Below are 22537 nucleotides of genomic sequence, written 5' to 3'. Positions count from 1 at the left end.
GATCGAAAGTGGTTCTGTTGATGTTGACGGGGATCTGCTCGAAGAGAAGACAGAATGACTTTCAATTGAAAGTGATGGCTTAGAGCTTCGTCACTTGAAGATTTTCGATTGAAAGTGACTTTGTGGGGCCCTGGTTGTAAGAACTGCCATTACATTTATCTATATGCCGTGGATACACTTGGATGACAAACTATGAGCATGAGCATTATTTGTATAATAAATTGTGAGCACATCCATGGTCACACTTGTATAGTTTGTGTGGAGTTGTTGCATAGTGCTCATAATTATTATACAAATAATGCTCATGCTCATAGTAGGTCATACAAGTCTATCCGCGGCATTAGAATTATATCCGAAGAATGGAAGAAACCAATGGTTGCTGCCATTCATTCCCTATAAAAACATATTTTTCAGATTTCTGAAATCATTATGATGCAAGGGGTAATCAACTCGGCACACTGTGCCGAAACACATCGTAGCACACTGATCGGCACGTTAGGGAACACGATGACAAGTATGACACAGAATATAATATAAAACAGCATCACTGCTTTGTGTTGACATTTTGCCAAGCGTTGCTAAGGTTTACTACTTTGCTTACTTCAAAGTAAGGGGGAAGTTTTCTTTTTCAGTTTAACAACTTTTGTCGATTTTCCAGCAAGGTTATCCCAAATCATAATAAAAGATTACACAATTGATGAGACTCTCCGTGCTCTGGGGCTGGACCTCTAACGAAAGTCTACGGGGTATTTGACGGATGCCCATAGTTTCGAAAGGATTTATGTTTTGGGGAAACTCAAATAAATTAGTCAGAGTCACGAAGAATAAGCCTGCTTACCCCAGATGGCCAGACAGAATGCAAATTGTAAAGGTAAAGAGAATTGCAGAATCCAGTTCCAATTGCAGCATTGATGTATGGTGTCAACAAGTACCCGGTACAGAACGGTCCTACGATTCTGTAAATGTGTTTGCAACCGCATCACTTTCTCCCGGATAACACCTCGGTACAATTGATGGTCCACCAATCAGTCAGCCGTACAGCTTATTCTATGGAGTGAACCATCTCGGAGTTTAGATTGACTGTGGAGGCTGGTGGAGTTAGTGGATCCCGTATTAGCAACATTAAGGATTATGCTTGCAATTGTAAAGGTAACCACACCTGAGGTAACGAAGCCGGAGGTAACGAAGGAAAATGACAGTCGTTTGACTATCTCACCAAACATTGTATAGCTCAGTTAGACGAATTCAGTACTCAACAGCGACTGCTGGCATTAGGAAGCTACTGAAGGTCTATTGCTGCTTCTACTATCGCTGGTGAGAATTTTGGGTCGAATCCTTCCTGATTGCCCGAGTAGCATGATGATAATGTAGAGGCACATCTTCCACTTTTCGGTTGAGTACTTATGACACAGGATTTGGTGAACGTCTACCAGAATGACACCTGGTAAAGAACTTTCTTCTCATGGGTGGACAACTTCTGCCATCAGTCACTCTTCTCCTTCTCGTGGAGGGGCAGAACTTCGAGGTTGGCAACGGTCATCGTATAATGGCTAACAGTGCCAACAGTGGCCGATGATCTAGCGCTTGTCAATCTTCTCATTCATTTGGCATCGTTGAACCAAGAGGAATGAACGTTCTAAAAAAAAGAAAATACTCACATGCGTGTTATTTGATGCTCGTTTTACTTATAAACAGGGCAGGCGCCCTCGTACCCCACAAATAACTCGTTTAATCATCCGTGAGAACTTGACAAGGTAAACAAATAATCTCAAAAGTCATAACTGCAGGGTTGTCAAACTCATGGGTTACTGGGACTGACAGTTTGATTGCTAGACTTCGGCACATTCGGCACAACGCTGGGCACAGATATAATACTAGGCACAGATTGAGATGTGCAGAGTTGAGTACCCCTTGTTATGATGATATTTTGCACATGTAGGTTACAAGAAAAGGTTGTAAAGTATGTGTTTGACAAATGATACATGTCAATTTCGCTTTCAGAGAGTCAAAGTTTTATGATCATGAAGAGTGATTATTCACCGATCCACAGGGTGGTGACTCAACCGGGTAAACCGGGAAAACCGGGAATCGAAAACAACCGGGAAATAACTGAGAATTTGATGGAAACTTTAAAATATTTTTTTATAACAAATCTGGTCCGATATCTTTGATATTTCTCTTAGAAACTTGAATATTTCTTCATACTCCTAGTTCCTAATTTTTCGTTAGTATGGAATATAAAAATAAATAAATCTGAAATTTAAAAAAAAATAGCGATCTCCCAGAGTTTTGAAATTGTACCAAGTCCAAGATCGTGATAAGTTTCCTTAATGATCTAAGTGAGAATCCTGAACAATGTTCAAGCCTTGACGCGTCATTTTCATATACCTACTTTGCAATTTCAAAAGTGTTTCGATATCCGATACATTTTTAATATTTTCTACTAACTTTAGAACCTTGAATACTTTTTTTGTATCAGAATCTAGAAAATTTCTGGGATATTGAATTTACGTCTGGCGTATTGAGTTTTGTTTTCAAGTTCTCACTGTTACACTTTTATGAGATTTCTATTTAGCCTCATAATTGTCGCGAAGTTGCAACTGATTACGCGCAATGCCTCGACGCAGCGTTGCCGGGTGAAGGAGAGCTCACCGGAGCCCCTCTTGAGGACTGCTGGAACAACGTGAAAGCAGCCATTAACGGCGCTGCTGAAGGTGCCATTGGGTTTGTGGAGCGGAATCGACGGAACGATTGGTTCGACGAGGAGTGTCAGACGGTTTTGGACGAGAATAACGCAGTGCGGGTGAGGATGCTGCACCAAGGAACCCGCCCAACCCAACAAACAATTTTAGCTGCAGATTAGCTTATACAGCCAAAATTTGCCTTATGCAGCTAATTTTTGCCTGTATAAGCTAAGCTGCAGCTAAAATTGTTTGTTGGGAAATGTGCATAAGAAGCACCGCCTGGAAGAGCTGGAGTGCGGAGAAATGCAGCAGCTGTATCGTTCTCACGAAACGCGCAAGTTCTACGAGAAACTCAACGCATCCCGCAAAGGCTTTGTGCCGCGAGCCGAAATGCGTCGGGATAAGGAAGGAGGTATCTTGACGGACGAACGTGAGGTGATTGAAATCTGAACATCTGAATGGCGCAGAGGCAGAGTACAGCGGATGAAGGGGACATGCCCCCTCCCACGATAGGTGAAGTTAAGGATGCCCTCCGACAGCTTAAGAACAACAAAGCAGCTGGTAAAGATGGTATCGCAGCGGAACTTATTACAATGGGCCCGGATAAGTTGGCCACTTGTCTGCACCGACTCATAGTCAGGATCTGGAATACAGAACAGCTGCCGGAGAAGTCGAAGTAGAGAGTAATCCCAAGCAACAATTTTGGTTTTATGAGGGTTCTGTAGGCTATGATTTGAACTTGTAGAATGCTATAAAACCTCGATAAAACCAGCAATGTTACATATGTCCAATATATAAAAAGGCAACAAGCTAGAATGTGAGAACTATCTGCTATGCTTTTCCAGATCATCTTTCGCCGTCTATCACCTAGCAAGCAGATTTGTGGGAAGTTGTCAAGCCGGTTTTGCGGACGGGCGACAACGACAACGGACCACATTTTTACGTTGCGGCAGATCCTCTACAAGTGTCGTGAACATCAAGTCCCTATGCAACACCTATTCATTGATTTTAAGGCCGCTTATGATACTATTGGCCGTGAAGAGTTATGGAAGATTATGGGGCCTCCCTTAGCTCAGTCGGTAAAGGCGCAGCTACAAAGCAAGACCATGCTGGAGGTGGCTGGGTTCAATTCCCGGTCCGGTCTAGGAATTTTTCGGGTTGGATAATTTCTCGACTTCCTTGGGCATAGAAGTATGATTGGACTTGCCACACAATTATACCAATGCAAAAATGGTACAGGCATCGAAAGCTCTCAATTAATAACTGTGGAAGTGCATCTAGAACACTAAGTTGAGAGCACGCAATAAGCTAATATGCCATACGCAATAAGCTTGAAATGCGAGGAAGAAGAAGAAGTATGGACGAGAACGGTTTTCCCAGGAAGCTGACCAGACTGATCAGGGCTACGATGGATGGTGTACAGTGCTGCGTGAAGATATCGGGTGCCTTATCAGACCCGTTTGAAACTCGCAAAGGTCTTCGACAAGGCGATGGTCTTTCCTGCCTCCCGTTCAACATTGCGCTAGAAGGTGTTATGAAACGTGCGGGCTTTAACATGCGGGGCACGATCTTCAATACGAGTTCATCTGCTTCGCTAACGACGTGGACATTGGCGGAGCAATACACCAAGCTGAAATGTGAAGTAGAAAAGGTTGGATTAAGGGTGAATACGTCGAAGAGAAAGTATCTGTTAGCTGGAGGAACCGAGCGCGATAGGGCTCGCATAGGCAGAAGCGTGACAATCGACAAAGATGAGTTCGAGGTGGTGGATGAATGTGTGTACCTCGGATCATTGGTTACGTCGGATAACAACTGCAGCAGCGAAATTCGTAGACGCATAATTGCCGGAAGTCGTGCTTACTACGGACTGCACAAGACCCTGAGGTCGGGTAAACTTCACCTCCGTACTAAATGTACCATGTACAAGATCGGTAGTTCTCTACAGGCACGAGACGTGGACGATGCTCGAGGAGGACCTGCAAGCACTGGGTGTTGTCGAACGACGAGTGCTTAGAGGACCATCTTTGGCGGGGTATGTGAGAACGATGTATGGAGAAGGATATAATTCCATTGAAGTCTAATTGTAAACGCAGCTAAACAAATCCAAGAGAAATAATATATATTTTGAGAGAATTCCACGCAATTTCCGGAAGGATTCCTACGAGCATAATTCACAGGAAAATTGAGCATATTTGCGAAGAAATGCTGAGTAGTGCTTCAGGAGATTCTAAAGAAACTTCCGAGGAAAATTCAAGGTCAGACTCCTTCCGTTGCTCGTTCACATAATTCCAAAAAGTTTTAGGGTGAGATCGAAGCTTCCGTTGAACATCTCGTTGATAACGCCGATAACATTGGCGACTGGTACGTTGATACGCATGATTGATCCTCGCTAATGGTCCTTGAGTTGTAGGGTGTGGTACTTGGTGTATTTTCTTAGCGCGGCTCTTTTGGAAGACTTTAACATACGGAGTTCACTTGTTTGCCAAGGATGTGTCGCTCAATGACGTAAGCCAAAATATGCGAGAACGGAGGAAAGTAAACTACACAAAACCAAAGTGCGGTCAGCGAGCTTCATGGCAATCCAAACTTGTTCCACAGAAATTCCATGAATCGTTTTCGATAACTTTTGCCTTCAATCCAGAGCCAACCGCTATGAGAACGCCTCCACCAATAGATTTGCGGCTGTTGTGCGGATTCCGTACAAAGTAAAAACAGTTCCAAATCACAACGACAAACAGAATTTGAAAGCAAAATCACGGGCTCGACGTTTGTACTGCGAATATTTGACGAAGTTTTCATGCGTTGTTATGGACGATGAAACTTATGCCCTGGAGGTTTTCAAGCAGGCCTTCCAGGCCTGACTTTCTATTCTGATATGGCCAAAAATGCTTCAGCTGAGCATTTTAGGACGAAGAAGGCATCGAAATTTCCCAAAAATACCTTATTTGGGTAAGCAATTTGCACGTGTGGCCGAAAGAGTAAATCGTTCGTCACTACAGGCCCCATCAACAAGGAGATTTACCATAAGAGCACCTGTAGAAGCGATTGCTACCCTTCATCAAAAGCCACAAATAAAACCCTTTGTTCTGGCCCGATATGTAATCATGCCTTTATGCTAAAACTGTGATCGAGTGGTACGAAGCAAATCAAGTGAATATTGTACCAAAAACCGAAAGTCCACCAAATTGTCCAGAGTTACGTCCAATCGAGAGATATTGGGCTCTGATGAAGCGGAAGCTTTCGGGAAAGACACAAGGAATCAAAGGCGTCAACACTTCCAACACTTGGTGGAATTTGAGTAGTGGCAGCTTGCCAAGTCCGGCCAGAATAGGCAATCCACCTCATGCTGCTCCAGAGAAGGCAGTAGTGTCTTCTGTAGGCACTCTTACTGGTAAATTTGCTTGTTTATGGTCCTAGAATTAACGAAAGTTTCGCTTTTCAGCCCACAACTGCAGATTGCTTACCAAGGAACAAGGAACTTTTTAGGGAATTTCGACGTAGGACTACCTCTGTGATTTCTATATGGGGGTACACTTTGTGAATACCGAAAATGGAACATGTAACAAAATTATGAAAGATTTTGAACATTAATAACTCAGCTGTCCCTGGACTAATGTCAATAATTTTATCACCAATCGATCAGCAATATTTCTACGCATCAATAGCAATGCTTTTGACTGGTGATTTTTAACAAGAAACTATTGAAAAAGTGGTAATGTCAAGCATTGTCCAATGTACTAATAAAAAAGTGATAATTTGATCACTGTTTTCATGAAATAAACGTTCTTCCCAAATCCATTCGTCATAATCGAGTACCACTTGGTTGCACATCATTCTGCTTTAACCTGAAAATATGTAAAAGAGCGCTGCTGTCTTTTTCGCTTCGGACGGCGTGGTGAGCAGAAGCAGCAATAGCAGCAGTAGGAAGGTGAGCAGGTTAGGTAGTCCACTCTTCTACCTAACAAGAAACAATGACCGGTCGTGGCAAAGAAGGAAAAGGTCTTGGTAAAGAAGGCGCCAAGCGTTATCGCAAATTTCTTCGTAATAACCGCCATCCGTTGTCTGGTTCGCCTTGGCGGTGTCAATGGATGTTCCTAGAAAATGTGATCCGTGATGCTGTAACCTACTCTGAACACGCCAATTGTAAGCGGTCATGGATGTCGTCTACGCTTTGAAGCGATAGACGCACTCTGTACGGTTTCGGAGGTTAAATCATCACCAACTTTGGCAACAAAACGGCCCTTTTCAGGGTCACCAAGCTTATTACAGTAAAGAGTAGGAATATAATTTATCTGCATATTTGTCCATATTCAGAACCACATTCCCCCAACGACCACTCAAAATGCTCTCCAGAGTTATAATCTTGTAACCAAACTTGGAAGCAGGGGTGCAAGTGATTTTGATCGATTCTCTTCATCTTTCGTTAATAACTCTTTAATTGTCCTTTGCTTTCAAGGTATTGACATTGGCAAACTACGCAAAAGGAGAGTGTCGCTACTTGATAGCAAAATACTCATGATGGGAGGAGTCTGTGTAGCCGGCGTTTGCAAAAAAGGAAGGCAATCAAAATTTCATTTGACGATTGTTTCCCAAACACAGACATCATATTGAAACACCATCGTGATTATGCATTGCAGCATTTTCTGTAAATTCCAATTGGTACAGTAAGCGCTTCAGTGTTTACACTCCGCGTTGAATAGAGTCAATATTCGAAGTGAAACAAGTGTTTAATGAGAATTTCTGTAAAAATCTTCAAAATGTCTCAACACATGGCTGCTAAATATCTCCGCGATTATCGGAAGCGCGTGAAAGACCAGGAGGCAGCAGGGGAACCTGCGAAACATACGCGGACCGATGCTGAACGCGTTCGAATGTGTCAAGCCAACAAGAAAGCGGCCAAAGGAAATCCTAATTTTAGGATTTTTTCAATAACTTCCCAATTTCAAAAATTTGAAAAAATAATTGAATTAATTTTGGAATTAAATTTCTAAACCATTTATTTTGTTATTAATATATTAGTGAATGGAGCATCAAAAACAATCTCGTAGTTCTACGTCAACAATGCTGTCGCGCCGCTTTGGACACAACCCATAACTTTTTAGAAATACATTCCGGTTAACCGAGGTATAAAATTCCTGCCCAAGTTTTCCGTGGATTTCGAAAAATTCAAAAACTTTGCTAGCTCTCAAGCGATTAGACTGGGATTTTCGTTTCGAGCGTGCAGGATCGAATCGCGACGTGCTTGCTCCGGTGAAGCCATGATTTAAATAAATGAACGTTGTTTCCTGACAACCAATGCCTACTGTTATTTGATACACTCTTAGCTTGATTCAGTGAAATTTCGAGAAAAAAATTGCTCAAAAATGCCTTAATGGCAGCGTTTTCAATGTGTCCTTAATTTTTCATGCTAAACCTTTAGAAGATAGGGGAAATGTATGTAATGTCGGCATAAGTGTCCCTAATTTGGGCCCATACATAAATTCAGCAATCGACTAAATTTTCAATAGCAACCAAAAATATCCATTAGTACCGTCCCAATAACGCGTTCATCTAGATACAATTGATGGGCCCGATCTTAGATCCATAGGTCTACATTAGAGCCATTTCCCCTATATCCGTGAAGTTAGAAGAAACTTCGCTATTTTCATCATTTTTGTTTTAAAGGTTATTAAATTAGATTATTAGATTACTAGAAATTTAAAATTTTAACCACATAATCCTCTCGGACGTCACCTCGTCCCACAGTGGGGCAGTGAATCCGGTAGCGTAGCCAAAACCTCTAGCGGGTATGCATCCTACAGATTTTCAGTCTTAGACAAAGTTGCTCAGTTTGTCAAGAGCCAAATTTTGGTGTTTTCTGATTACTACGTGGTCCTAGAAGGTGGTTTCTTGGACAAAGCAAAAAATTGGTATAAAATAAAATAAGAATGGGTATCCTGAAGTGCCTTATCTGTATATCGGTATCAAGTTTGAAAATCGTTACAAATATCGATAAATCTCTATGTCTGGCAACGCTGGTCGGGATACAAAGCGAAAGTCGACGAAGAGAATTTGTCAATACTACTTAGGACCTAATGCAATGTTCAGCTTGAAATGACTGGGATATTTTTTTCCATTAAATTAAAACATTTACCAAAATGTTTAAACTTCGACCCACAGTATCAACACCATGAGAGACGATATTATACTAAAGTCCTCTAAGGAAAAGTATGGACGTCTTTCAAAAGTCGGTGTATAATGAGTCACGCCAAGAGTGAAGCCAAGTCTACCTATCGAACTGTCAAACCAGCTACCTATCATGCAAAGTAAACAAACATTACGATGCTATGAAAGGTCCACGAAAGGTATTGCAATAAAATATAATCGAAGAAATGATAATAAACACGCAGTGAGCATTCAATTGTCATCCCTAATAAAAAATAACCATAAACGAACGATAACCCAAATCATTGAACTATTCCACAAATGGTTTGGATGATACCCAGAACACGTCGTTAAGCAAATTAACCATACAATTTTTATTAGGGATGGGATACGTTTGGTAATGATCAGTAATTAGAATTTCTACTATTTTTTGTTAAGATAATTTGACAAAATCACTGATATAATGATTCACTACAGCCGCTATTATTTTTCTCGCTAGAAGTCATTTGAAGTTGATATAGAAGTCCTCTGTTACCAAGTTAAAAGAAAGGGAATCTTTCGAAAACCGTGATGCGAGTTCAACTGTTTTTCTCTTGGCGTGACTCATTATATTGACTGACTTTACTCGATTGGAACAACTTTTTTCAGTTTTGTAGTGACAGTCGTCCATACTTTTACTAGAGTGCTTTATATTATACCGGTACCCGCTCACAGGTACACTCCGCTATACGTCACCCTTGTTGGTAGCCGTGTTGATCCATTCCTACACTCTGTTGAGTGTGTGGTGCAGACGACGAAGATCGGTCGGAGAGGACGTCGTTCGTCGCTCGTTGTCAAACGACTTCAGTCAGTTGATTCGATGTAGACCACACGAGAGTTCGCGCCATCGCATCGCTATATACTACTCTAATCACAATCGCGCCCGCGTGTGCGCCATAGATTTGTTTTGTTTTTGTTGTGCGTGTGTATTTTAGGTCCTCTCCCCGTTGTCGTGCCGGTTCAGCGGCTCACTTTCCGAATCCGATTGAACCGTCCGAGAAGAAACAAAAAGAATTAAGTCACTTAGTACAACGGATTCTGTCATCGCACCTAAAAGCCTTTCAGGATCGCTGTGATCGAAACTCGAGTGTCTTTCAAGGTGAGCTTCAAAATTCGTGCATAATTCTGTATGTGCATCTTGGTGTAAGGCTGCCTGGTCGCCGGACTGCAGCCATGTGTGTTCTCCAAGGTTGACCTAGTGAGAGATTTACGAGACTCATTCCGAAACAGAACCAGTGTTTGTTTTAATCTCTTACAACAGCAGCAACAAGTTGTTTTGTGATATAGAGTCATAAAGAGTGCGGATCGCGTTGTCGTGTCGGCTCGGATCGGTGAGATGATGGGATTTGCTTTGCCGGATTTTCGACGGTGCGTAGGAATAATATGAAAGACGACATTGTTCCACTGCTTGTTTGAAAGCAGCTGGGAAGAAACTCGATCCGATGAGGTGGTTTATTCGAACGTAAAGTTTTCGAATTACGTGGAAATCACCCACGATTAGCTTCACAGCTGATGAGTCACGATTGCCTTGTACGTACGTATACAGGCAGCAGTCGGTCTGGCAGAAGTGGAATAGAATGAGTTTTGCAAGCGATTTCTCTGGGTAATGAGTGGAACGATTTCATGCGACAAATGCGTTACATTTCGGGGTCAAGAACCTGATCTGCAAGTCATAAATAATTATTCTGATTTTAAATCAGTGCAGGCAGGATTGAAATATCAATGCTGTTTCTCGTGCTGCTCAAACATTTCGATCGTAGCAAACATATGACGAACCGAATTTAACAGGAATTTTCATTTACCTTTCATTTCAGATTTTGAAGCAAAAAATCAACCGGAGCTTATCAAATTGTCCCCAGTGAAACATCAGCTGCTGATACAGCAACATCCAAGCAAATTCACAATGATTGATCTCGTTTAGGAAAACAAATCCAGTTCTACTGATATTTATAGGATATAGATTGATCAGTTGGAAGAGCAAGGCCAAGTAGCGGTCGTGTATTCAGCAGAAAATAAAAATCTAGGAAACTAATTCTTCGCTGACATCAAACACCGAAACAAACAAACACTCACACAAAGACACATTCAAAATGGTAGACTACTACAAAGTGTTAGAAGTTCCCCGGAACGCCACAGAGGCAGAAATCAAAAAAGCGTAAGTTTTAACCAACGCTTTCTTCGGCGCCCGAGTAAGAACACAATGCAAATGATTCGGTATTTTTTATTTATTTTAGATATAAAAAACTAGCGCTACGATGGCACCCGGACAAAAATCCCGATAATCCAGAGGAATCGAACAGACGTTTCAAGGAGATCTCAGAGTCGTACGAAGTTCTATCAGATGGTGAGTGTTTGACGTTTAGTTGATTTACCTTTCTGGGGGAGTTTCCTGGACGCCGAATTGCACGTTATGAAACTTGAAGAATGTTTTGTATTGGTTTGAAAAAGACATTCCGGATTATTTTCAATGTAGGGTATGGTGGAGGCGCCATATTCGAAACAGTTCCGAAACCAACGCACTCAATAATGTTCGACTATTTTCAATCATTGCTTATGAAAATTACTTCCGCAAGTATTAGTTCCAGTACTCTATGATGGTGTAACAATGTTTGTAAAAATATCTTGCCAAAATCGAGATACGATAAAAAATATGGTGCTGGCACGGTACGGTACTAGTACATTTATTAATTTATTTGTTGGTCAATATCAAAGGGTTTAATGCAACCTCAATTATGGTTTGCTTTTTTAAACGAGCATTGGGGCAACATGGAATCTATTGACGTTGGCAAACAAAAATATAAATACATCAAGTAGATGACCCAACTTGCTCCACCTTACCCTACAAATACGAGCACAATACGAGAACTAGAACAGAAATAATCTTAAAATCTATGGCATAGAAAACTTATATAACATGTAATATTCATTGGCAAAATCCGTTAAATTTCATTGGATGTCCAATGAACATATCGCTTTGAAAAATCATATGAAAGTTATGTGCCAATGATTCTAATAGAGTTACCAGAAAAAAAAAAACATAAAATTCATAGGATTGTCTAATGGCACAAATTTATATTGGTTTTTTCATCTAATTTTCTAAGGTTACGACGGGATTGTACTGAAGTTCACGAAACTTTTGGGTTTTAGCTAGAAAACAACAAAATTTTGAAAGTTTAACATACGGAAAATGATTTTGTGGGCCAGATCTCTCGGTTGAATACAATATTTGCTGTTTCTGATTGTTATTGCTGGAAATTGAAAATTTCGATTAGTTTCGTATCATTTAGACAAAAATTGCTCAGATATTTATAATATCCGAATTTTTTGAAGTAAATTATGCAAATATTTTAATTCATAGGGTTTTACAGAACTATACGTTTACAATAAACTGAACAAATCCAGATTGTGAAAGTTTCTATAGGATTCGAAATAATTGGGTTTGCGGATGACATTGTTATTTAGTCCGTGGAAAATTCGATAAAGTTGTTTTCGACAGAATGCAAAAAGCATTAAAATTCACGATATCGTGGTACAAAGATCAGGGATTGAATGTCAATTCTACAAAAAACAACTATTGTACCTTTTACTAAAAGACATAAAACCTCTATCACTGATCTTAAATCGTAAAGCTGTCACTATCTTTAGAAGTAGGTTTTTAGGAACAAACATATTGATCAACTTATAGGAAAAGCAACAAATGCTTTTTGGACCTGCAAAAGAACGTTTGGAAAAAATGGGGTCTGAAGCCAAATATGATACACTGGGTATACTCGTCCATAGTTAAACCCAGGATTACCTACGCCTCACTTATATGGTGGCCGAAAACTAAGCAACAAACGGCACAAGTCAAATTAAACAAGCTACAAAGGCTTGGTACTATTTCCATAACTGGAGCAATGCGTAGTACTTCTTCTGCAGCCTTAGATGCTTTACTCAATATTCTTCCTCCTCATTAATTTATTCAACTGAAGATGCAGTGAAAAGTGCTCAAACGGTCCATGAATTTCTTCGATGGAGATCTTATTGGAAATTTGAGCATTCTAAAAGAGTTTCAGATAAGTCCATCAATATTGATGAACGAAGATTGTATGCTAAAGCGAAATTATTTCAACCACAATTTCCAAGTTCCTGATGTGACTCGCGTTGACTGGGATGCAGAAAGACTGAATATTATTAGTCCTGGATCAGTAATTTTCTATACAGATGGATCGAAACAAGATAATATGGTCAGGGCTGGTATTACCGGCCCTGGGGTTAACTTCTCGGTGCCCATGGGAAAATGGCTGACAGTATTTCAAGCTGAAATATATGCCATCTTAGAATGTGCAACGATTTACATAAAAAGGAACTATGATAATCAAGCGGCTCTGAATGCTTTGAAATCAAAAACTACATCAAAACTGGTATGGGAATGTACTAAACTGTTACAGCAACTGTCCTGTCGAAATACGGTTAACCTTTATTGGGTTCCTGGTCATTGTGGAATCGAAGGGAACGAAAAAGCTGATCAATTGGCAAAAATAGGGTCATCTTCGAAATTCATTGGTCCTGAACCATTTTTTGGACTTTTTTTTGTGCTTTAAAAATGGAGCCTAAAAAACTGGGAAAAAAATAAAGGTACAGTACAACTGGACCAGTACCTTAAATTCTCGGCAATCTAAACGTTTTACAAAGCCGAACGCTTTGGATACACAAAAATTACTTAATCTTTCTAAAAAAAATTGAGTACATACGCTGGTTTGATAATAAAACACTGTCCTTGTAAATATCACAATAAATGTCGCTTTTGTAACTTAAAGAGTGAAAGCTCTGAAAATTTGCTGTGTGACTGTGTTGCATTATTTCACAAACGATGCAGATATCTTGATAAGGGTCTGATGAGATCTTGGGAAATCTGGGCTGCTGCTCTCAATCAGGTAATAAATTTCATAAGGAATGTATTACCTGGTTGATATAATTGCTTACAACAGTAGTGGTAGTTACTCAAACAATAGTGGCTTACCAGTACGTTGATTGATTGATTGATTTATCTTTATTTAGGAGGCTTTCAGCCTGAGACTGGTTCGCCTCACTAGTACGTTATGGCATACATAAAAAGAGGATACACCACAATAGATCAGGTGGTCGCGGTGGTATTATGTCCCCAACATAGGGAAAAAAGCCAACATTTCTTTTTGCTGCGCTGTTGTAGGGTTTTAATAACGCATACTCCTATCATTTTCTTTCCCAATGAGATGAAAAAATACAACTCTAAAATTTTTAAATCCTACATGAATCACACTAAATTTCAATCTGAAGAGATTTTTCCTTCTTAGACAATTAAGAACCACTCGTTATCGTTTCCAGATGAAAATCCTCTTTCTTTATTTAGAGCACTCGATCGTCTCCACTGTCCATTCATCAGCTCGTCTTCCTTGCATCTGGAAACAATAACGAGTAGTTCTTAGTTGTCTAAGAAGGACAAACCTCTACATATTTCTTTAAAGGTTCTTCCTTTAACATAACCTCTCATCAGCACATTACCAACGCAAGTTCTCGACCTATGATGCGGTATTCAATTGGTAGTTCAAATAAACGGCCACTGCTAAGAGCTTCAAAAACTTTTTGATATTTCTTCGTCCTGGTCAGCCGCACGGCCCATTTCTTCCCAACGGATAGCTGCCGTTGAGAGCAGCTGCGCGTCCAACTTCGTTCACGAATAGTTCTTCTGCAACATCGAAAGGCACGGGTCTCAGCGTAGATAACCTGGAAACCGCATATACACACTTAGATTTTTCTACCGAGATCGGCTGTGCAAATCTCGGCAAAAAAAGTTTTACTGAGATATCAGCAAACATTTCATTTGTTTGCTGAGATTCAGCTAAGCATTATCCGAGACTCAGCAATCAAATGTCAGTTTTGCTGAGATCTCAGTGAAACTTATTTTGCCGAGATTTGCACAGCCGAGCTCGGTAGAAAAAACTAAGTGTGTACTATGTCCTGTTCCCCTGATATATGCTTAACGTTATACTGGAACCCTTAAAGTCGGAGAATCCATCTTTCTACTCGCGCACACGGTTTCGAACGAGGGTTAAAAAGGTACGTCAATGCCTTGCAATCCGTCATTAGATCAAATGGCTTCCCCAGGAAATACATTTGAAGTCCTTCAACGCTCCAGACTAATGCCAACGCTGAGAGATGATAGAGTGTTCTAAATAAAGAAAGTGGATTTTCATCTGGAAACGATAACGAGTGGTTCTTAATTGTCTAAGAAGAAAAAATCTCTACATAAGTGTTAAAGGAAGAACCTTTAAAGAAAATGCCAGCACAGTGTGAAAAAGAGAGGTTATGTCACCCACGTCATTCACGAAAAAAAAACAAATCTATGTATGATAAACTAAGGTTCAATTTTGAGAAATTGTACTGGCGCACAATTCTGAGGAATTTGAAGGCCTTATAGCCTAGTCAGCAAGGGCACGGTATTACCAAGCCGGAGGCGGCGGGTTCGATTCCCGGTTCGGTCGAGGGAATCTTTCGGGTTGGAAAATTTCTCGACTTCCCTGGGCATATAGAGTATGATTGTACTTGCCACACAATTATACTAATGCAAAAATGGTACAGGCATCGAAAGCTCTCAATTAATAACTGTGGAAGTGCATTTAGAACACTAAGTTGAGAGCACGCAATAAGCTAATATGCACTAAGCAATAAGCTTGAAATGCGAATAAGAAGAAAAATAAGAAGGGGAGGGGGATTCGATTCATCCGTGGAGGTCGATGAAAGTGATTCCTCTGAGGAGGTAGATAAAAGTGATTCCTCCGAGGAGGTATATAAAAAAAATCTTCTGAGGAGGTAGATAAAAGTGCAACACTTCTGAGGAGGTGGAAAATTCGATACCTCTGAGGATAAAGAAAGAGGATTTTCATCAGGAAACGATAACTTGTGGTTCTTAATTGTCTAAGAATGAAAAATCTCTACACTATCACTTAAAAATTTTCAAAGACTTTAACATTTGAAAAATGTATGTAACATACAACATATCAATGACTAGTAAAATTTGCCACAAACCTAAAAATTTAAGATTATAGGTTGTACAGACTTGAGTTCTGTTACTCCATTTGATGATAGAAGATAAAATTTGTCGATTTCATTGATTCCTTAAGGATAACGGTTATTTGAATTTTAACCGACTTTTTTTGAGCAATTCAAAAACTCAATACTGACTCCTGTACAATAATCTAAGTGTGCACCTTGGCACATTATGGAAATCTTTCCTGTTGAACATCAGCATGGTACACATCCGTTAGTGCTTAGGATATTTATACTAGTTACAGTTTGACGGTCTCATGACTTGTCTCGAAGTTCTACAGTCTTGTTTTTGTTTAATGTCAGATTGAATGTTCTCCAAAGGCGTTTGAAAGAGCTTCAAAACACCCTTGGTCTTACCCTTAAAATTCCTCAGAATGGTCCTCCTTGAAGTCAATAGGACTAGACCAGAAGGTCGTATGAAATTACCCTAGAAATTCCGGATAACTAGTCTCGAAAGTACTCTGTCGGTAATTTTTGGGAAACTGAAATAAATCTCGCCTTGCTCATAAAGCTTTTAGGGATCGTATCACTCACCTCCAACGAACGTTGCCAGATATACCGTGCCAGTATTTGCACCGATGATTTTCAAACTTGATACCGATATACAGATAAGACTCCATAGAATACCGATTTATGAGATTCTATCGGATTTTTTTAAAAATGAAAATGATTATAGCCAACCCGCGAAAAAATGTCAGAGAAAACTATTGTCTTTGCTCAAAACATTTTATTTAACTTTAAAAATGTATTATGCTTGATACAGGCTACCCAGGAATCGAGATACAGCTGATGGCTCATTCCGGTAATTCCTGGGAATCGGGAAATACTTTTATCTTTTATGTGACCAAACAAATTAATCAGAATGTAGGGGTAAGAGGGGCATAGTGAACAGGTGGGGCATAGTGAGCATCCCGTGCACCAGCTTGGACTTCCGGCCGTTCGGAACAAATTAGTTGGTGGTAGGATCAATATCATAATGATATTGAACCTACTGCCAGTTGGTTTGTTTCATGCAGCTGGAGATCCAGGGCCAAACTACGGGATGCTCACTATGCCCCACCTGTTCACTATGCCCCTCCTCCCTCTATTTTCTTTTTAACTTTTTGAAGTTTGTTTAACCTTTAATCTGAGTCGTCAAATTTTTCCCTGGAATTTTCTCCCGCCTTATCCCGTAAGTTATTTTCCGATTCCTCCAGGGAAGTTATTTCGACATCCATCGGAAGTTTCTACTGGCTTCGCTCGAAAGGTTCTTCCGTCTTCTCTCGCCAGTTCTTTCCAACTTGCCCCGGAAATCTCTTCCGACTGTCCTGAAAACCCTCTGAATTCCGCCGAAAGAAGCTTCTGACTCTCTTCAGAAATTTCTTCCAAGCTAGCTCAGGAAGCTTCTTCCAGCGTCTTCAGGAAGTTCCTTTTTTCTACCGAAAGTATTTATCAAATTCTTCCAGAAGTCTCTTGCGTCTTCTTCTGGAAGTTTCTCCATGAGCTTCCTCCGGGGATTTTTTCCGACTTCTGTTGGAAGGATTTTCCGAAATTCTTCTAACTTTTCGTGGAAATGGCTACTCCTGGAATTTTCTTCCGATTTCCGAAACCTTTCTGACTTCCTTTGGATGTGTTCTTCTTCTTATGGAATTTTGTTCGGCATCCTTTGGAAGCTAATTATATCATTCCTCGGAAATATCTTTCAACTTTCCTGGCCGTTCTTAGTCCAAAATTTTGAATTTTCTCGCTCAAAATCGGCAAATAGGGGAAATGCAGGTAATGTCGGCCTAAGTGTCCCTAATTTGGGCCCATACATAAATTCAGCAATCGCCTAAATTTTCAATAGCAACCAAAAATATTCATTAGTAACGTCCCAATGACGCGTTCATCTAGATAAAATTGATAAATAGCAGATTTTTAGCGATGGGCCCAATCTTAGATCCATAGGCCAACATATAAAATTTATTAAAATAGTAAACACCGATAAATGCCGATTTTTAATTCTTATCAATCTCTTAAACAATCAATAACTGTTTTATTTAATGTTTGGCTCACCAACTATATTCTGCTAAGTTGTAGCTGAGAAAATTTTCCATAAGTATAGCTTTTGAATTTTTGAACAGTGCAATATGGAAAAAGGTAAAAATACAAAGTACAAAAAGTTTGGATTTCCCATAGTAATTTCCATATCAACTTCAAATGGTTTGTGCCAAGTCAGTTTCTTATCAAAGGAGTTCAAATGTTGGGAGACTAATCAGGACCCGATTTGGAACTGTTTGAGCACTGTGGAGCGAAAATGTCAAAATCTGCATCAGCATAATATTGCACCCTAACATAATTTCGTTCCTGTGTCAATCACAGAGGTATGTATAGAGCAGTTCCACGCCAAACGAAGAATCGATCAGACTCGACCTTCTGAGGTTTGCATGAGACTTTGAATAATTGTTTGTTATAGGAAATCATTCACATTCAGAGTTGGTTGAAAATGCTATCTAACATGAAGCTTTAGTGTGATAATTTATTAGCTAGAGAATGATCTTGGAATAGGGTAAGTAGATAGTTCCGTTAGAGTACGGCAGTATGAAAATTGAATAGAAGTTGGAAAATGAGCAAAGGGCCATTAATGCGACAGTGCAAGTCAAACGCACGCTCTTTGCTTAACCCGTAGTATGTCTTCAAATCTACAGGCAAAAAGTGTGCGCTTGACTTTGCTCAAATACTGTCTGCGGCTTAGGTACGGTTAAGACAAAGAGTGTGCGTTTGACTTGCACTGTCGCATTAATGACCCCTCACTCATTTTCAACTTCTATTCAATTTTCATACTGCCGTACAATAACGAAACTATCTACCTACCCTCTTCTAAGACCATTCTCTAGCTAATAAATTATCACACTAAAGCTTTGTGTTAGATAGCCTTTCCAACCAACTCTGAAAATCTGAACTAAAATTCAGCCATTTTGGAGTTTGCAATTTTTTAACAAAAAGGCGTATTGCACACTTTTTGCTAAATCCTTACCAAAATATTGCACAAGAAAAAAGTTAAAAGTTTTGGCTTGAAGAGTAGAAATTCTTGTTCTACGATTTTCTTCAATTTTTAAGTGTCCAAGGTTTTGAATATTTAAAAAGTTTACATTTTTTCAAGCATTTTTTTAAAATAATATTAGGGGTAGGCGGGGCATAGTGAACAGGTGGGGCATAATGAGCACCCTGTATTTTAGCCATACGTTTCTATTTATTCAAATAAAATAAATTAATTCAATACCATCACTGCAATTAATTTCTAGAGAATTATTGTATAAAACGCATTTAAACTTTGAAAAATGTCGTAAAATGTGTAAGTTGGGCATATCTTGTCTACGCAATATAAAAATCAGATGATCCTAAATAAGGTTTTAAGAACTCAGAATACCGCGTCGTAGGTATTTATTTAGCTTTAACATGTTTTCAAAGCCTATGCAGACTGTTTGCATCACATTACACATTATATGTATTCAATTTGATATCAAAACTACCATTTGATTTTTTTTACATAGGGTGGGGCATAGTGAGCAACCGTCGGATGGGTAGAGTGAGCAAAGAAAAGAAAGTAACCTCACTAATTTAGCAGTGGTTTGTTTTTGTTTTTATGCGTATCGCAAGTGTCGGTAATATGATCCGCAATTACAAGAAGAGTTCAGTTCTGTATAAGTGGTCAAAGGACAACATGGAAAGGACAGTGGAAGCAGTAAACCGTGGGGAATCCGTGAATCAAACGTCTCGTGAGTTCCACGTGCAATTCTATGACGTTACGTTATTTCGGTGACTCCAGAAAAAAAAGCATATCGGATCATTTGCTACTGTTTTTTCGAACGCTGAGGAAAACGAACTGGTGTCGCATATCATAAAGCTAGAAGTTTCCTGTTACGGAATAACTGTTTGAGACATCCGCAGCTTGGCTTTTCAGGTGACGGTTCGGAATAAAATACAGCACCCGTTAAACGTCGAGAGTCAACTGGCTGGCAAAGACTGGCTCAGGGGTTTCCGGAATGTATTCTACCCCTCAATCCACTAATACCTCGTAGACTGTTGGACTTTCAAGAGTATACATGAAACAATCAATTTGTACAACACGTGGCTTGCTCATTATGCCCCACCGGGGGTGCTCACTATGCCCCACCTGGTATCTTAGATTCACAATTTGACACGTTCCAAGAACATGTGGTTTTTCATCTCGTTCATTTTTTTCACATTTCAACGGTCAGTTTATGATTATAAGATACCTTTCCAAGATTTAACGCTGCAAATGTACAATTATATTGCTTACTTTATTAAATGTATGGTGAAATGCTTAACATGCCCACTATGCCCCGCCTACTCCTATACACATTGAATTAGGACATTTTGAGTTCTTAAAGTTTAAAAAAATTGTTACTTTAAATTACCAATAAAATTTTACCGTGTATAATTTAAATAAATAAATGGTGTAGCATATTTTTGACTAATTTGAGATCTCCCATCCCCCTCAAATGCGACGTCATTTATGCATGTTCCCAAAGAGTTTATTTTTCTCATCAATTCTCAGACGTCATTACGATTAGAAGTGACGTTTTCAAATTACGATTTATTGGAAAATGTCATCCGCCATTATGAAAAAATAGCAACTTTCACACAAATGTGAATGATTGTCCATTACAAACAATAATAATGCAAGTCTCATGCAAATCGAAGAAGGTTGTGTCAAAAAATCATTTTTTTCGCATTTGACCCGGCAAATGCTCTATATTTGGTCTCTCTAGCAGAACTCATTGTCAAACTAACAATCCTTTGTTTCTTTTATGACCGTAAGGACATGACTATAAATACCTTGAGTAAGCTAATAACAAGCACCTGATTCTCTGTGCAAGATTGCTAGTTCTGGTTAATTACAAAGTAGCAACTGTGATGTGTCAATCTCCCGTAACAATCGGTCAGTATGATCATCTGGAATTTATTCAAAGTCTACCAGAATGTTTATGAAATCCATGTTTTAAAAAAATATATAAAGCCAACTTGTTAGCATTGCTAAAATCATCCAAAAGTTAAGAAAAGTATTGACACACTGTTCTTAAAAAGTTTAAATATCCATTACGCAGCATTTCAAAATTGATTTAAATTTTTGGTAAAATACTGCAGAAAATATTTTTAGGATTCTGAAGCAGCAAAGAGTCAAGCAACTTTGATGGGATGATCTTTTTTAAACTAATAGTCGATTTAGTCCTTACTATTTGATGCAGTACCAGAATATGTATGAAAGATTTTATTAGTTCTATATAATTCTAATATTACTCTGAGATTGATCAGATTTCCAATTTCCCCTTGTACATCATAAAATGAAAATGAAATGAAAATGAGATTGATCAACTGAAATTGGAGGCTCGAGGTAGACAACCTAATGTTCCAGTTCGGGATATTTTGGCTAGACGTGATCTGGAGTTTATGAAACTCATATATGTTTACTTTAAGAATACTAACCTTAGATTGTAAGTTTGATTAACCTTGTGTTTAGTTTGTGTATTGTGCGTGTAGGTTTTTTTTTAATGTTTGTCTTCAAGATGAATAGAAATAAGTTCATGTTTTAGGATTAATTAAATATTTGTATAATAAATCATATTTCAAACCTCCTTCTCCCTTTCCCCATCCAAAAAATTGTAAATCTCCACTAACCTCGAGACGACCGCGAGTAATCGGTTCAATTCCTTTAACTCTAGATTTTAGACATTAATCATAATCATGTATAATGAAAATGATAACTCGGCTCTGTAAAGTTTATTCGATTGAGCCTGTACAAATAAATTATTATAAAAAAAAAAAAACTGAAATTGGTCAGAGACCAATTTCATTCTTGACATCATTCAACTCACAACACTCGGTAGACCAGTAGGCAATTCTATTTCAAGCTAAAATTCTCCTGGCTGAAGTGAGAATCACAGCCTAACATCGTGGTACTCACGCACAGTTTACCTAAACTACGGGTTACTCCACAGGACCTTTACAAATAATTTTATGCCAAAGAATAATATTATTAAATAACTTAAATGAAAGTCTGAAAGCGTCAATCAGGATCTTGAAATGATTCTAAATTCTGGAATTTATATTGTTAGTCTGTTATTTTTTATTAGTCTGAATGTACTTCATTTACAGAGTTCAATGTTAATCATCCTAGAATTTTCTTCATACTTCTATTCTGGATTCCCCTAAACTAATTAGGATAATATCCAAACTTTTTCAGTAATATTCTAAGAGTGCTTAGCATTATCTCTTGTAGTCTCTTATAAATCGCTCTCTGATTCCACAATTCCCTCAAACTGGTAATAATTTCCAAGAATTGGCATAATTTTGTCTCAATTTTTCTCTATGAAATTCCCTTAGAATATTCTTAATAATTTCCTTGGTGCGCTCTCCAGACCGTCACATTCTTCTCAGAGTTATCCTCTTTAGTATACTCGAAGTACTCACGATCAGCATTCTCCTTAAGTTTCATCTTAAGAATTTTCTATGATTTCTCTTCCGAAATCTAACTTTTTCCTTTCTTCACAAAATTTCCATGCAATTGTCATCAGAGTTTGCAAAAGACAATTTATACCGTCTTCACTTCAATCAAAGGT

At 39.0% G+C, this 22537-nt stretch overlaps 1 protein-coding gene across 5 annotated transcripts in view; it reads left to right on the top strand.

Moving 5' to 3' along the window:
• mrj overlaps positions 1-22537 on the top strand; it is a 351864-nt gene that overhangs the window by 308908 nt on the left and 20419 nt on the right. For 4 of the 5 annotated variants that reach the window (XM_065217476.1, XM_065217478.1, XM_065217474.1 and 1 more), the window contains 2 exons: positions 10682-11022; positions 11102-11211. In XM_065217476.1, the coding sequence (XP_065073548.1) occupies positions 10958-11022; positions 11102-11211 (175 nt within the window). In that variant the 5' untranslated portion in view covers positions 10682-10957. Of the gene's footprint in view, positions 1-9690; positions 9967-10681; positions 11023-11101; positions 11212-22537 lie in introns of those variants that run through there. The other variant, XM_065217477.1, reaches the window with a different exon arrangement.

This window comes from Ochlerotatus camptorhynchus, unplaced genomic scaffold, assembly GCF_037179485.1.
Source record: "Ochlerotatus camptorhynchus isolate MF236.1 unplaced genomic scaffold, CSIRO-AGI_Acam_v1.1 ptg000077l, whole genome shotgun sequence".
Taxonomy (NCBI): Eukaryota; Metazoa; Arthropoda; class Insecta; order Diptera; family Culicidae; genus Ochlerotatus; species Ochlerotatus camptorhynchus.
Note: the sequence above shows the minus strand (reverse complement) of the source record. Positions and strands in the feature narration are given on the sequence as shown.